Consider the following 17919-nt stretch of genomic DNA (forward strand, 5'->3'; position numbering starts at 1 on the left):
AAAACATCTTTTTTTTCATTGGAGTCAATCTAAAACTGACAAAAATAGTGAATTATTTTGAATTAGGAGCATTCGAATTTAAATGCGACCGACCTTTTTTAATAAATTTTAATATACTATACTGAATTCCATACAAAATGCAGTAAAAGCCATTTTATTTTATATGCAACAACAAGTGAAATCTGATTTTGGAAAGAAGTATGATTATGGTGGCAGCGGTAATTTTGCATTATTGTGTTTATAACTAAAAAAATGTACGAAATAAATAAATATTGCCTTTAGTTAAGTTATATCTAGATAAAATATCTACAAAATTCAAAAATTATCTAAAATAAAGACAAGATTCAAGACAAGATTTATCTAAATAAAGTTTCATTACTATAATTGCATTTTATTCTTGATGTTTGGCCAAACTTGCAAAAGTAGGAAAGATTTTTATAAATTCGTTTATAACTAAAAAATATACGAAATAACTAAATGTTGTCTATAACTGAGTTATATCTAGATAACTTATCTACAAAATTTTCAATAAAGTTAATAATAAAAGTTTCATTACTGTAAATTGCATTTTAGTCTTGACGTTTGATCAAACATGCAAAACTAGGAAAGATTTTTATACATTTCTACAATTTTTATTTCACCTTGAAGAATGTATATCACACACATATATACATATATATATGTATATTATATATATATTATATATATATATATAATATATATATATATTTTAAAATTCACACCTCACCTCCGAAATCTACTTCATCTTCTTCCTCTAAAAATCCTCTAAAGTCTATACTTCTCACAAACTACTCAAATATTCTACCAAAATATCGTTTTTATTGAACCCACTACTTATTATATACACCACTAGTTCTTACATCATTCAATTAAATATTTTTCCGAATTTTTCCTATTTTTACGCAATTTATTTTTACGAAAATTGCCGAAGATCTCTCTCGACACGTCCGCTCGCTTCGGCTTTCGAAGCGCTACTAAACGCAAAGTATCGAAATCTGAGCTTTTGATAGGCGAAAAGCTTAAAGAAGGTAATACGTAACATATACGTAACATTTAGGAAACTAGTTCATAGTGGTAATTTGCCTTGAGGCAAGTTGTATGAACTTCCCATCAGAAAATAATCAACTTAATTAATTAGAATTGAGATACAGATATTTAGGTAAAATGTTTAGAAGTTTATTTGGAAAATAAAATTTTGGTTTTTACTAAATAATAATCAATGTGATTTCCAATTGATATCTTTCAAACCTATTACAATATCTGTAAAAGTGTTCAAAACATTTACTTATTCCATATATTTTTTAGCTATAAATAAATTCATAAAAATCTGTTCCAGTTTTGCATGATTGATCAAAAGTCAAAACTAAAATGCTATTTACAGTAATGAAACTATATTTTAGATAAATCTTGTTTTTGAGTAGATAATTTATTTAGCTTAAGTCAACATTCACTTACTTTGTATGATTTTAGTTATAAACAAAATAAAGCAAATTACCGCTGCCACCATAATCATACTTCTTTCCAAAATCAAACTTCACTTGTTGTTGCATATAAAATAAAATGGCTTTTACTAAATTTGTATTGAATTAAGTATAGTATATTAAAATCTAATAAAAAAGGTGCACTTATTACAAGCGCTGCCCATCATTCCAAACTTTAATAAATTATCACTTGTCATAGGCCTATAATATTTTAGAATGTTTCGTTAACACTATATTCACTATTACCGTACAAAATAATATTTCAATGAAAATTTTTAACAATAATGAAATCTATTTGCCCAAAAACTGATATTCTTAGAACTTTCAATTTATCAAAATCGGTTCAGTACACGAGTTATTTTGAACTTTTCTTTTTATTCTACACAAAACGGCTTAGAAGATCATCTCACAAAACCAACGCGAGAATCCTTATCGAAATTCATTGTACGACCTTGAAATTTTTGAAATCGGTACAGCCGTTTCTGAGCAAACGTTGAGAAGGGTCAAATTTCAGCACTCCTGTACTTTTTTCAAATTTGGTGTCAAAGGCTTCAGAATGATTCGTAACATCCACAAAACGTAAGATTTGCAGGACGGTTTTTCTGGCAAAAATTTCTGTTCAAAAATATTACGTAACACAAACGTAACAAATGTGACATTTTAAATAATTAGAGATTTGCCATTTTAAGGAATTGAAGATGTATGTAACTATAATTATATATATATATATATATATATATATATATATAAAGTTTTACATTAACCCCTGATGAAGGCATATTCATGACAAACAAAAAGTATCCACTCATCTAATTAATCACGTTAAGTGCACAAACCGCACTGAGAGGGAAATTCAATCAATAAAATTATATAAAGGTAAATATATATGTATATATATATATGTGTGTGTGTGTGCATGTACACCTTTACTTTCTCTTATGTTACTTCTCAAACTTGTGCTCCTGTGCCTCATTTTTCAGCTCTCTAGATTTTGTCTTCTCATGCAATTGCTGCAATAACTACATTTTTCTTCGTCCTCATCTATTCAGTTCAATCTTACTTTTAATGACGTCATACAAGAGGTATTTTCTCCCAAAAATGCTCTCACCCAGTTTTTTTTTCTTTCTATACAGTAAATACCTTTTTCTCTAGCATACCTTGTGGTACTGTTTTATTTGATCTCTGTGTGAATGCTTTTCATTTACATCTCTAAACAACCCCTGAATTTCTATAGAGTCCATGTTTCTGATCTGTATAGAGCCAGAGGCTACATGTATTTCACCTATTTTTCATCTATTTACCACCTTTCATCTTTTACCACCTGTTATTTCACCAATTTGACTTCAAAATGAATATGAAACACCAAAATGTGCAAAGTCTATTATTGTTTTATTGTTCTCCTAATTACAATTAGTGTATCATCTGTCTCTAAAAAACTGCATTTCTAACGATCCAATCCAAATAAGAGTTGACCCTTGTGTAGACTCCTGGTTTTCCTGGCTCACCACATCGTATTCCCCAACTGACGACACCAATGAGAACCCAACGACCGTTTGTTGATAGTTTGTGGACTAAGGGACCGCCACTGTCACCCTGGGAGAGAAAAAAGTAGATGATGATGGAGAAGATAGATTTCAAAAGTATCCTGATGGTGAAAGAATAATTGATTTCATAGAAGGTCTTCTGCTCTTTGTCCAGATTAGCCTAAAAACTTGTTTTTGTGCCAACTTTTTTACCTGCCTACTCTGTGCTTGTTTAACTTTTTTATAAAACTGCTAATTTGCCAGATAAATAGTCTCCAAGAAGCTGAAACGTATTTACTTGGCAAAATATTTGTCTGGTCTTGTATTTGTCTGATAACGTATTTACCAGACGAACTGATTCACCAAACATTTACCAAAGAAAACTGATTCACTTAAAATATTATCACCAGCAAACTTCTGGCTAAAAAGAACCTTCTCCTTACTTCTTACCTGACAACTGTCCTTTCCTCCTCGTTTACTGCTCGCACACAAAACCGAGCTCACCAGCTTCTGGTGCGCAAAAGCATTAGTACAATCCCTCTGGTTCCAAACAGGCACCGCAACTTCCCTCAAACCGCCTTTATTCAAAGGACCTCCATAATAGGAACTGCCCCAACCTGAAAACAATAAAAATAATCATACATCCCTGGAATATATCAACAAAGATCTTCCTCTTACCAGTGACCACAGCCATCTCGTTCTCCCAAGTGCTGCCAATTGGCGGCAGACAGACTGGAGATATTCTAAGGTCATAAGATCGAATTGGTTTTGATAGTCGGATAATCGATATGTCGTGCTCGTAGGATGAAGGATCGAAAGATCGATGTTGGCGGATTTCGGCAACAGTGAAAGATCCTTCTGGTCTGGTTGAGGAGAGATCTGTTTCGCCTAGACGGACGAACAGGTCTCGCGGCCTCATTCTGGTAAAAAATAATTGGTATAAGGTCTAATGAATTATTGTAGAGAATTATGATGTTAGTAAAAATTGTAGATGATTTAATTTTCTACCAATGATTGGAGTTCAGATTAATCTAATGGTTCGATAGTTGTGGTAGATTTATTAACTAAATTTACTTCGAAGTGCATAAATACAACATTACCAAGATTTGCAGCCTATAAAATTTCCAACCAACCTTCTATTTTCCACCACCATTTATAAATCCATCTTTTCACCAAACTTACCTATTTGTGCAATGAGCAGCTGTCAGAACGTGTCTATCTGTAATCAAAGAGCCTCCACAAAATAGTTCCAAAGGTCCTGTGTTCGAGAAGCTTTGAGAATGCCTGAACAGTGCTGCCATCCATGGCCAACGGCCAGGATTTGCAGGTTGGCCACCTGCTATACGCAAAGGGCCACGGGCCGAACTTGTACCACAACCTGGGTAATAGATACGTGTCCTCTTTTTTAGTTTTTTAGTACAACTTTTTTTCTGATGGGTCGTTTTAAATTTAGTTTGGATATTTAGAAACTAGATAAAATTTACTAAAATTTCTGTAAATAAATATTTTTACTACAATGCTTTCCAAAAGGAGAAAATTGTGCTGAAGTTGAGTAATATTTTTGAAAATGTTAAAACATATGTCTTTTACTTTCTGACCTTTATAAGGCTTCTGTTGTCCTCCATTCTGAGGCGGAGGACCCAAAGGTAACTCTGTGGGTCGTTCGCCCCACGATGGGGCTTCCTGGGGCGATTTTGTAGGAAAAAAGAACCGTTCGTTTAAATCCTCTGGACAACAGACTCCTGCGTATCTGGAAAATAAAACATACGTTTTTCTTCGGCATTTTTGAGTATACTGAGTTGTTGTATGGTCATTTGATGTTAGAAAAAGTTGTAGATGATTTAATTTTACACAAATTTATTTAATACATTATTTATATTTAACGTTTTGTTTTGCTGTACTATTACAAGTACAGTGGGTCAAAATAATGATAATCAATATTTTTATTATTATTATTATTCTTATTTTACCTGTTATCGATTTCGCAAGCAATTTCTTGGTATTTTGTAAAATTTTGCATAAATTCTGGCAAAATACAAAAACGAAAATGTCGACAATATCTTGTGGATCCATCTGCCAATGTTTTGTTGCAAACTTGGTGAAATTCATCGGTCTAAAAATAATAATATATATTATGAATATAAATATATATATTTTTATATTTTTACTTACTTGGTTTGTTGCAATTTCCAAAATTTTAATTTCAGATTTGTTGCTATTTTCTTGTTGCAAATGTATATGTATATTATTATTTGTAGAATTTAACCATGATGGTAAAATATCTGTTGAAATTCAATATATTCGTTGAAAAATTTAATTAAAATATTATTATTACTGCAAAATTAAATTAATTTTTAATTAATTATGATTATTATTAATACATTTCTTACCATAATAAACCTCTTCAGAATTTTCATAAACTTCTTCACACAAAATAGCACCAAATTTGCAAATTAAAAATAATAATTTAATTTTATAAACTATTTTAAATATTGTTAAAGACATCATTCGAATCAAGTTTCTTTTTACACTAATGGCTTTGTCGATTTTTTTTATTTATATATATAAATTTCTAATCGCCTAAATGATAAAATATGCTGGTACTTTTGAAAACATATAAATATACATGAATATTTACATATACATATATGTATATATATGTATACATAAATGTATATTACAAATTTCCCAAAAAAATATTTCTTGATAAAAAAAATTAGGACACTAAAATGCTAAACTGATGATAAGAAAAATGATTTCTAAATTGTCAAATTAGAAATTTTTTGTACTCTTATTATTAACATGTATACATCATTAATATTCACCCTTTCCACTCGGATGCCAAAATTTATATAAATCTCAAATTCGCGAGTGGAAAGGGTTAATATAGGTGTTCTATGGCGTAACGGTAAAACGCACTGTCTCGTGTGGTTAGGGTCCTGAGTTCGAATCATGCAGAAGTGATATCAATTTTATTCACTTGAAAATATAGACAAAAATATATTTCCAATTGAAAATGGGCCCATTTCGGGCACTGCGGTGTGAAAGGGCAATGGGAAATCCCTCATCTTATTCTTCTCTGAATTGAGTTGGAGTTAACTCAGCTCATGAACCTGCCCTAGGTCAGTAATACCCATTTGTTCGAATCATGCAGAAGTGATATCAATTTTATTCACTTGAAAATATAGGCGAAAAATATGTTTCCAATTGAAAATAAGCCCACCTTGGGCACTGCGGTGTGAAAAGGCAATGGGAAATCCCTCACACTTTTCTCTGAATTAAGTTGGTGTTTAACACATTTCATGGACCTGCCCTAGGGCAGTACCCATTATCAATGAATCAATCAATTTTATATCTATCTATTTTTTTGAATTAAGTTTTTAACCCTTTCCACTCGGATGCAGCCGCGACCGCAATTCGCAAGTTGAAAATGTAAAAGTAATTTAAAATATAATATATACAGCATACAGCAGAACCAGGTCGATATAATCGCGCTTAAGACGATTTCTCGCATAAAACGTTACTTTAAGGCAGACCTTGCACGTTGTGGTATTTGCACGTATTGATATTTTTGCTATCCTCTATTAAAATACTCAGAGCATTATAAAAATGAATTGATTTATTATATATCTTATAACTTTAAAACCATTCGATTAATATGAATGATGTATAAAACGTTGGAAACCCCGCTCTAGATAACCTGATATCATTTAGAAGTGATATCAATTTTCACTTAGATAAAAAATATGTATCCATTGAAAAGAGCCCATTTCGGGCACTGGGGTGTGAAAAGGCAATGGGAAATGTCACACTATTCTTCCCTGAATTGAGTTGGAGTTTAACTCAGCTCATGGACCTGCCCTAGGGCAGTACTGCCCATTATCAATGATTCAATCAATTTTATATTTATCTATTTCTTTTAATAACCTCTTCCACTCGGATGCAGTTTGCGAGTGAGAAGGGTAGAAGTTATTTCAAATATAATATATACAGCATACAGCAGAACCACGTCGATATAATCACGCTTAAGACGATTTCTCGCACGATACGTTACTTTGAAGCAGACCCTGCATGTTGAGGCATATTGCTCCAATACTCAGAGCTTTCTAAAATTGATTCTTTTTATTATATCTCTTATAACTTTAAAACCATTTGATTAATATGAATGATTTATAAGACAATTTTGTTTAAAATTAAATATTCTACAACTTTTTCCAAATATATTAAGCCCTACATCAATCAGTATACCCAAAGTTTTTGCCATTTTATTTTTATGAAAGATTCAAAGATATATCATGGATTTTTTAACAAAGTTTTTACTATTTACCATATTGACTATAACCATGGTATACTCTGAAACCTGAAAACATGATATACCACTTAAAATCTTCATAAAACACACATATATTAATACTGAAACGGATGTATTTCTTTATAAAATATACAAAAATAATTATCTCTTAACTAAATATTCCCCAAACTATTATTACTACTTCCACCATTGCCCAAATTGACATTCCCACCAGCCCCAGTTCCTCCAGACACAACATTCTGCCCGACACCAGCATTGCCACCGATCAGATTGGCATTGGTCGATGCCAGATTCACATTGACATTCATATTCTGTTGCTGCTGCTGCTGCTGTTGTTGTTGCTGTTGGTTAGTGCTGCTACTACTACTGATGCTGACTGGTGTGCTTGCGGCTGGAGTGTTCTGTCCACTGGGGTTGGTTGAGGGGGTAGTGGAGGATGATGAGATTTCGTCGACGTTGAGATGAGCTATGAATCTGAGGCGCATCTGGAGAGCTGGTCGGAGTCTTCTGACGATTGGTTCTACTTCGCTGCGCATCATGTCGCCGACGAACATGTATTTGATGTGATACCTGGGGGTAGAGGATAATTGGTAAAAGACCAGGAGGTTGAATCTACTATTGGACAACAAAAAATCACAGATGCATTCTGAAGCAACACTTTGTCCATTAGATACTTTTGGATAAACCATGATATATCATATATTTTAAATACTATTTGGATGACAAAGACACCAAAACAAGGAGTTAGCGAAGATACCAGTTGTAGGATCAGATATCAATATCAATACAGGAATGACTTTAGTTTTATTTCACAAAAGTCCTGATAAATATTATTAAACAAACAAAATTAACCAGGAGAGATTCTGGATTAATTAAGGAAGAACTTAACTTCCAACTCTATTAATTGAAATGAAGAGCAGATAAAGGTCAAGCTGTTGTGATTGTGATGTAGTAGTAGATTCGACATCAGATACTTCTGGATAAACCATAATAGATAATATATTTTAAAGACAATTTAGATGACAAAGACACCAAGACAAAGAGTTAGCAAAGACACCAGTTGCAGGATCAATAATCAGACATCATTTTCAATACAGGAACGACTGCAGTTTTATTTCGCAAGAGTTCTGATAAATATACAAATTTAACCAGGTGAGATTCTGGATTAATTCAGTAAGAACTTAACTTCCAACTTCCAACATAAATTGAAATGAATAGCAGATAAAGCTCAAGCTGTTGCAATGGTTAAGTAGTAGTTAATTCTACAACTAGATACTGATAAAACTTCTAGAATTGGAGAACACAACATAGAGGACCAATGAATTAAACTAGATGACAAAACAATTAGCAAAGATCAGATGCAAGATCAAAAAAGAGACTCCAAATTCAATCAAAAGATTGGTCTCAAAATGAAGACTGCACATGACAAAAACTCTAATCTGATTCCTTGGTTAGAAGTTTTTGCAAATAAGTAAAAAAGGTGGGCAATTACAGATTTTGCAGTCAGATCAAAAATGAGACTCCAAATTCAATCAAAAGATTGGATTCAAAATGAAGACAACACAGGACCAGAACTATAGCCTGGTCTCAAAATGAAGACTGCACAGGACAAAAACTCTAATCTGATTCCTTGATTAGAAGTTTTTGCAAATAAGTAAAAAAGGTGGACAATTACAGATTTTGCAGTCAGATCAAAAATGAGACTCCAAATTCAATCAAAAGATTGGATTCAAAATGAAGACAACAAAGGACCAGAACTATAGCCTGATTAAGGTAGAAGTTTTTGCAAATAAGCAAAAAAAAATGGACAACTACAGATTTTACACTCTACAAGATTGGCAAAGTCTGCAATAGTTAGCATAAACTAATAAAGAGCTAAAGATGATTAAAATCTATTATCCAAACTTTACTTCAAACCTTTACCTTAATGAACTAATACCAAATTTAAACAAGACAAACTGATCTCTTAAATAGTCTCAAAATGTATGCATATACACACACAAACATGCATCTATATGTACAATATAATTATATATTTTTTTCCTTACAGGAGATCGCAGACAGGATCCATAAACTCCAAATGCTGCTGAGTCTTATCAACTTGCTCTAATTGCTCATAGAGTGCCTGTGCCAACTCGATGACTGCTCTTGGTCTTTCAGAATTGTACCTTTGCAGAAATGGACCCACCAGATGGCACACAAACAATAACTGGGCCTCGGTTCGTACTTTTATTTCTTTTATAAACCTAGAAAGGAAATGGAAACATGTATATATATATATATATATGATATTCAGTTTTCAGGGCAATACATCAATTAAAAAATTTGTATGACTTTAAAAACTTTTAATTGATGTATTGCCCTGAAAACTGAATATCACATATTTCAACATCAAAATTATATAAAAAAAATTTAATATATATATATATATATATATATATTATTTATTTGTTACTTACTTGGGCACTTGAGCAATGTGTCCAGGACCGGCATGGTGCCAAACCGCATGGGCACTGGCCAAGGCCAAACTAAATTCACATTCTAAGGCGCATTGGGATGATTGGGCAAAATTGTACAGTAGGAATGGGGAATGTCTAAAATAATAATAATAATTATTATTATTAATTAAATTTACTTTAATATTATATCAATCTTTTAAAACTTTACTGATGATCGTTCTACAAATACAACTCTTGCTTTATTGTTACTATATTTACTTGTAAGGCCATTGCACCATCTCCTTAGAATTGATGACCTGAAGCAATCTTTCATGTAAAACGCTCCAATACGATTCAGGCAATGATGACAGGATTAAACCAACACAGTTTATCCAGCTGTAGATTTCTGTTGGCGGTATCACTGTGTACCTGCCAATAATAGAAAGTTGGTTTATTATAACTCTTGCAACTCTTAAAAAATTCAATGAATTTGAATTATGCTTTTGGCAAATTTGTGCAAAATTATCTACAGCATTGTTTAAGACCTCAATACCCTACAGCAATTTGGCATAATCAGAAATCTCAATTAAACAAAAATCTTGTACCAAATTACATCCTGTCCTTTTAAACAAAGTGCAAGACTTTTTGCTTCTTCTTTATCCCTTCTCTTTTTTGATGTCTTATACTTCAATTTTTATCTCTTATTTCTTACCCTTTGGTCAGGACGTCCAGAAGGCCTCCTGCAACCAGGGGAGGACCCACTGGGAGCCCCATGGGCATTAAATTAAATTATCTACAATTATTTAAGACCTCATAACCCTACAGCAACTCAATATACTCAGAAATCTCAATTAAACAAATATCTTGTACCAAATTACATCAAACTGCAAGACTTTTTGCTTCTTCCTGTATCTTTCATTATTTTTGATGTCTTATTCTTCAATTTTTATCCCTTATTTCTTACCCTTTGGCCAGGACGTCCAAAGGCCTCCTGCAACCAGGGGAGGACCCACTGGGAGCCCATCAATTCGACACAAGTCGCCATAAGCATCAAAAGGGCAGGGGCAGGAGGTTTAGGGAATTCGTTGAATCTCCAATCCACTCCTGAGAAGTGATTTACTGTACCGGACATAGCTAAAAAAATATTAATAATATTAGTATTGGTGTGCTATTTATGGTACAGTAACTTTGAACTGAGTAATTTCTGGTGCATTAATTTGTTACAATTCTTGTAACGTTTGAATCATTTGATTAATCTGAATGATGTATTAGAGAAATTGGTGCAAAATTAAATGGCCTACAATATTATCAAACATCATAATACTGTACAGAAACTCGGAATACCCAAAATTGACAATAGGACAGGATAAATATCCACAACAACTATTAAAGTCTTTTTTCTCCTTGATTAACTAATATTATAATTAAAGTAAATGCATATTTAATATTGAATAAAATTTATTGAATAATAAATAATAATCTTAAGTTAATAAATAAAATAATTTTACTTACTTTCAACCATCCTTTTAACTAAGGAAATATAATAAGATAAATCAGAATCCATAAAACTGCTTCAGTTTCAGGTTTTAACATAAAAGCCTAAAAAATTATAAATATTATTTATAACCCTAATAATTTATCATAATATTTGCAGTATTTTACCTGATAAGTTTCACTAAGAGCCCATTTGGAGGCCTTATATCTTTCAAGACCCCCAAAATTGCAGAAACCTAAAAAAAATATAAAATAATACTATATATATATATATATATATATATTATATACACATATATATTATATATTATTATTATTATTCTTTTATTACCAGTCTTCTTTTCAAGGTGGACTGTCCCTGATTTTTCGTTCATAATAATGTAAAGTATTATACAAATATGTCACTGGACGGTCTAAAAAAAAAGAAAACTGATTAATTAATCTATTATCAATTAGTACTTGCTAATAATTCTTTATTAATTAGTTATTTACCGTGGAATTTATATAAACATCCTAAATGATCCAAAAGTATCTCCAAACTTTTTCGAACTGCAGATATTTCCAAATATCTATGTATACTATGTCAAATACTGGAAGAAACCTGAAAAAATAATTAAATAATTATATTATAAACTATATTTTTAATATTGAATTAATTATTATTATTTTATTAACTATATATTGAAACTTAATCATTTAAATTCAAATAAATTTATAATCATTAGATTGTAAAAATAAGTCAGTTTTAATATTAAAAAATACTACATCAATAATAAAAATTAATTATGATAAATTTACATTAATGATTTCAAACATTAATAAATTATTTAATACAAAAAGTATGTTATTCATATTACTCAATACTTTATCAACATTATTTAAATATTAATAAAATTAGAAATATAATTTAAACATATAAATAAAATTAATATAACAAACCTCAAACAAACATTTCCAAATAAAACTGGAAGAGGACTGTAAGCTCCCGTAGGATTACTTTCTTCAGGAGCAAACTTTTCTGGATATTTTCTGTGGAAAGCCAAATGCTTTTCATGCCTAAAAGGTAAACAGATATATAAATTATATATTTATATATATATTTATATATATATATATATATATATATATATATATAATTTATTTTTACCAATTGGATTGCTTCCAATGCTCTGGACTGTTTTCCTTCACAAAATCATGAACTCTATTTCTGACTTCGGATGCTTTTAATAATAATAATTGGATTATGAAAAAGCAAACTTGAGCTTCACTGCCTTCTTGGGTCCTTAAAGCCTACAGAAAAATAATTGTGAATTAGTAAATTTAATCTGCAGCACAATGTTTAGTGTAGTAAATTTCTATTATATTTACTAGGCACAAGACAAGCCGATCAATTGTAATAATATTATATTTCCAAATCATATCATTAATGGTGTCCACACATTTGTTGACTTGTTGTTGTCCTGCAGAAGTCGTCACTTCAAACACAAAATAATCACAGAATTTACGGAGATGTGCAGACAAGGCTCTTGCACCTAAAAAAAAAGCCATGTATAAATATCCTTGATGCCATTTATGAAATATCTACCTTCCTTTATACTTACCAATCCTTTCTAAAATCTTATAAGCTACAACACTGACACGATCAGTCTCCAAGATCATCTTCCACAGAAGACAAAGAATAATGGTGGTGTACCAGCAACACTAAAATGAGCAATAATATCATTCTCATTGGACATGCAACTCCAATTTCTGAACTCCTCATCCACCGACTTCTTCAACTGTTGTCTGTTCTCTTTTGGAACAGGATTCTGAAAGGAAAAAGACCAAGTTATGAATTATGCAAGGGTAATTTTCTCCTGAAATATTTTTTTCCTTACCTGTGTGAAGAATTCATTTAGGACATTTGGGAAGCACTGTAAAGTGTGATTGGCCCATGAGTGTGGTGTGTTTTGCATTATGGTGTTCAGGAGTTCTTTGCACCAGGCACCAGAGATGTTATCAGAACCTAGGAGAAAAGAATTGAATTCATTGTACTATTTAAAATCCAGTTAAAACTAGCTTAAAGTTGGTATAGCATTTTGTAATATTTGGAGCATGGCTCTGTAGGGATCAGAAATATGAATTTATAAAAAACCTGAGCAAATCTACCTGAAGAGCTCTGAAATGTGGTACTGGAGATGAATGGAGAAGATAAAGTGGACATACATAAGAAATTCAGTAGTGGTGTAGAATGACTCTCAGAAAGACCACTAATAAATTAATCTCTTGTAAGTTATAAACCAGTTAAATAATGTCAAACATCATGATGTTCCAGAACAACTCTAAAATCACGTATTACCTGTTCCAGTAATATGCATTGACCGGGCCAATGTCAACACAAGTGCCCTGTTGAGCTCTTCACTTTCTGCAGAGAACCAAAGCTTTGGGTTCTGATAGAAATCTGCTTAACTGAGGTTGAACCTGAAAATAAAAAATAGATGCAATTTATATATATATTATAAATGTATACATGTATATATATTTACCTCATGACTTCCTAAACCAGTGATCAACCTCAAAGCAGTACTTTCAACACTGAAAGATACAAAAACAGTTTTAATAAATTTTAATTGATACTTCTAAATCAATCTACTAACCATAAATGCAATTGTGTCTGATTGGTCTGAGGAACAGCAGCCAAAGAATGCAAATGTGACAACAACTGCACCCTATAATGTGGTTGAATATGGTGCATCCGATAGGAAAACATTTCCAACAACGTAAACAAGATACCCCAAGCATGAGATTTGAAGACTGTTGGCAAGAGTTGACCTAAAATGGACAATACATGATGCAATGCAGTTTTTAGTACCAATTTTTATGTGTGCGTACTTATAAATCCTTTTATTCCCAAGCTCTCAATTTCTGTGTACACCAGCAGTCTTGAATAAGTTTCAACAAGTGCAGGAGCCATGTTGCTCTGTCCTGGAGAACTTTTGTTTTGTGTCTGTGCCAACTTGATGACATGAGTGACCACCGAATGGATCAAAGACATCTTTGAATGCACTGTTAAAGAATCTAGGATGCTCATAGACAAAGGAACCTAAAATCAAACTCAATTACAATCCTGCTGGATAAGACCATAAGTCCTTCTCCTTTATCCCTCACTATTGGCATGCTGCCAGAGTTTCCAGCGCTAGTTCCAGAAGCAGTTCCACTCCCAGAACTGCTTCCACCTCCCGCTCCACTCACACTGCCGGTTCCTGAAGTATTGGGAGCCATGGTTGACTTCTGGTTTCCTAAAATTGTCTCTACCAATGCTGCCATCGGTCTGGAAAAGTTGTCCTGGTTTGTGGAATAGGCATTGCAGAGGAGCACTATTCGGTAGTCTGAACCAAGACAGAGGGATGTGTTGTTGGGCATCACCAGATGTTGGAGGAACCTGGAAATGGATAAAAAATTATTAGACCATTCAGGAAAGTATTTTTGTGTTCTTTTACTCTTACTCATGGTGATGTTTAAGAGTTATTGGCAAAGGTCTATGCAAAGAAACATGTTCACTTTGAGCCTTTTTGGATAAGTGTATCCAGATGCAAGTTGCAGCCATTCTATGGGTGCATTGTGGTTTGTTAAAATCAGGTACTGGTAAAGGCTCTTTCTCCGGGTACAGTAAGTCATACAGGCGCAACACTGGCAGAAAATTAGTCAACTAAGAAAAAATATGACTTATCATACTGGACAATGTATTTGGAACAAAAGTTGTTTATTTATACATACAGGATTTCTCTTGAATGCTGCCTGATATAAATTGCAAGAGTACCCACATTAAATGATCTCTGCCTTTGCGCAAATCTCTTCCGGACAACTAAAAATAATATTATTGAAGCCTCATCTCATATTTTTTTATCACATTCCTTTATTACCTTGTCATATAAAGCAGTGACCACACTTGAAAAATTGGCAAACTGAAACAGCACAAAATAAATCAACTGAGAAGACAAATGCAACCACAACCAATGAGTCTGGGAGCTGGTGCAAGTATTGTCATCAGATTGACTTGCACCAGAAGCCGTAGTTCCTGTGGTAGATCCTGGAGTTCCACCAGATGCAGAAGCAGATTGAGAAGAACTGCTTGGTGATGAGATGGTATCAGAAGTGTCTTGCTCAGAACGCTCCATTGCTAAAACCACTAAGGCTACCAGTTGTTCCTCCAGGGCTATACATCTTTGTTTATGCTGAAATAAAAGACTCATCAGTTGTAACATGCTATTATTGTTTATCTGACTATGCAACATACTTGTTTTTGAAGTCCCAATATCGAGCAAACCATATCTCTGGAATACGGTTGTTCCAAAACATATCTCAACAATTCTGTTTGTGGCTTCAACAAATCAGCATCATATGGCAAATTTCCTGCAAGCAAACAAAAAATATAAATAAACTATAAATCCACCTTATATCTGTTTTTTTACCTTTTAAAGAAAACTTCAAAGTGGTGCTGTCTAATTTCCAGGGATTTATAAGATGATCAGCATAACCAGTATGTTCTACAACTGGTAACATATGAGAATGTCCAATAACTGACACCATTTGGGCAGTTGCTCGAAAGCTTTCCACAAAGGATGAGAAGAGATTGGCTAATTTCTAATTAAAAACATTTATAATGCAAAATATTTATTTAAACAATTATTGGCACCTTGCTGATTGATGAGGTGATACTTACCAATGTGGCCAATTTTTGTTATCAGGATAAGCCTTTTGTATTTCAGTCACTATAAAGTAACCAGGGAGCAAACAAGCATTTCTATCAAAGATGTATTCAATCACATTTTCCAAAGCTCTCAATTGTGGTACGGAGCTGGAATTCAAGACTTGGGGCAGTGTCTGGGCCTTTTCTCTGCAACCCTTAGGAAAAAAAAATACCTTAATAACTAAATAAGTCAAATGAGTCAAAAAATAATAAAATCTAAATATTGGTACCTTCATGATCTCTCTAACTCCTTTATAGTCAACACCTCCAATTATCCTGCGCATCAAATTAAAACATTCAATCCAGACTCCTGGTTTGGTAAACCAGCTTCTCGCAAGCCAGGATGCTCTCACAAACCACCCTGGAAGAAAATACATTTATGAATTGTATATATAATTATTTATAATTGATTATTTATTACCTTGGTGGTAAGACATTGCTCCCAACTAATTTTTCAAGGAGTCCCAACAAACATTTCAACTTGCTGTGGTTGGTTAAAGTTGCTGTTTGTTTTAAATAATATTTGATAGCAGCTTCTAAATTTTCTTGAGACAACGATGAGAAAATTGTGCCCAATTGAGATTGGTATTGAGCCATTGATTCATTTTCTGCATCATTTTTGTGGGATAGAAAACAGGAGAAGGATTCTTCTATCCCATCAACTTTCTGGAGGAGAAAACAATCATTTAATAAAGAAATATTTATATAAACAATAAAATAAATAAATCTGAATATAGTAGTGAATTAATTGATTAGTGAACATAATATATATAATAAAAACTATCATTTCAAAAAAATTTATAATAAATCAATGAAAAATTCTTGCATTTTTAAAGCCTATTTTTAATCCTACAAGTTTTTTTGTTGTCCTGTTAGATTAGGTATAAAAATTATAATAATAAAAAAAAAATAAATAATTAAAAAGTAATAGAAATACTAAAAGCAGGAGGACAATGTAGAATGATTAGTAATTTACCAGATATAGCAATTACAATGTAAAATATTATTATAAAGGCAAAAATGATACAAACATTGAATAATGATAAAAGTCTCGTTAAACTAATATTTTTTCATTGCAAAAGAATTGATGATAAATCCATGAATAACTTTTACCACCGTAACAACAGGACAGGCCTCAAATTTTGTATTTTTACAGCCTTTTTATATTCCTACAATTTTACGATTACAATCTTTAATATAAAAAATATTGTGTAATAGTAAAAAAAGGACCACAATTAAATTTAAAGAGTGATAAAAGGACTGAAAGCAAGAGGACTAATTAGAAAACAGTTTAGAATAAATGTTTTGTTTGGATTCTAACATTTTTTACAACAATTTACTGTTGTTATTGCTAAACGGCTAAGAGATCTTTAGTCGAACAAGGATTGCTTATAGATATAAATATTTATTATATATACAATATATTGTATATATATATATATATATATATTATTTTTAATATATATTTACTAAACTTACTAGTATATTATTAATAATAGTATTTATCTGGTCTCTTGAGACATTTTGCTCCAAAATACATATAACACTATTTATATTATGAAAATGCTATAAATTAAAAATATCATTTAGGAATGTCAATGTTTACATTTGTATTAACGTTTTAAAAACAGTCTTTGTAATAATATTAATATTTATTTAAGTTCTATAAACAAATCACTCCTAACCTCAAATTTTGACAGAATAAGACTAAATATGAAAGTACGTTCGGAAACTTGTATTAAATGACTAAATATTATTTAATAATATTTTTAATATCATTTTATTAATATTTTAATGTAATTTATCACATTTGTTTAAGTTTATTCAGTCACAAATCAATTCTAACCTAAAGTCTAACTTTCAGTCTAATTTGCATGTCATTATAAACAAAATGGCTGAAAGAGACATCTATGAGATTTGA

The 17919-nt window shown here is 31.7% G+C and overlaps 1 protein-coding gene and 1 pseudogene across 1 annotated transcript; both read right to left on the minus strand.

The window, feature by feature from the left end:
* Window positions 1-2930: 2930 nt before the first annotated feature.
* LOC113363040 (trypsin-1-like) lies at window positions 2931-7395 on the minus strand. The gene is made up of 8 exons (XM_026605530.1): window positions 7353-7395; window positions 5198-5307; window positions 4996-5138; window positions 4624-4775; window positions 4208-4403; window positions 3704-3945; window positions 3476-3642; window positions 2931-3095 (listed from the first exon to the last, which is right to left on the minus strand). Exons 1-8 carry the CDS (start codon window positions 7393-7395, stop codon window positions 2931-2933), a joined length of 1218 nt encoding a protein of 405 aa, XP_026461315.1.
* Window positions 7396-7489: 94 nt separating this feature from the next.
* LOC113363042 overlaps window positions 7490-17919 on the minus strand; it is a 15534-nt pseudogene continuing 5104 nt past the window's right edge.

Source organism: Ctenocephalides felis, unplaced genomic scaffold, assembly GCF_003426905.1.
Source record: "Ctenocephalides felis isolate EL2017-DRISC unplaced genomic scaffold, ASM342690v1 CF-g0.4_SCAFFOLD_00845, whole genome shotgun sequence".
NCBI lineage: Eukaryota > Metazoa > Arthropoda > Insecta > Siphonaptera > Pulicidae > Ctenocephalides > Ctenocephalides felis.

Bases quoted from the DNA above. Each gene is read 5' to 3' on its own strand.
- LOC113363040 (XM_026605530.1), bottom strand. From the start codon at position 7,395: ATGTTTTCAGGTTTCAGAGTATACCATGGTTATAGTCAATATG. The intron at 5,139-5,197 runs GTAAGTAAAAAT...TATTATTTTTAG, and splicing joins TGGAAATTGCAACAAACCAA to ACCGATGAATTTCACCAAGT. The intron at 3,096-3,475 runs GTAAGAAGTAAG...TTTCTCTCCCAG, and splicing joins GAGGAAAGGACAGTTGTCAG to GGTGACAGTGGCGGTCCCTT.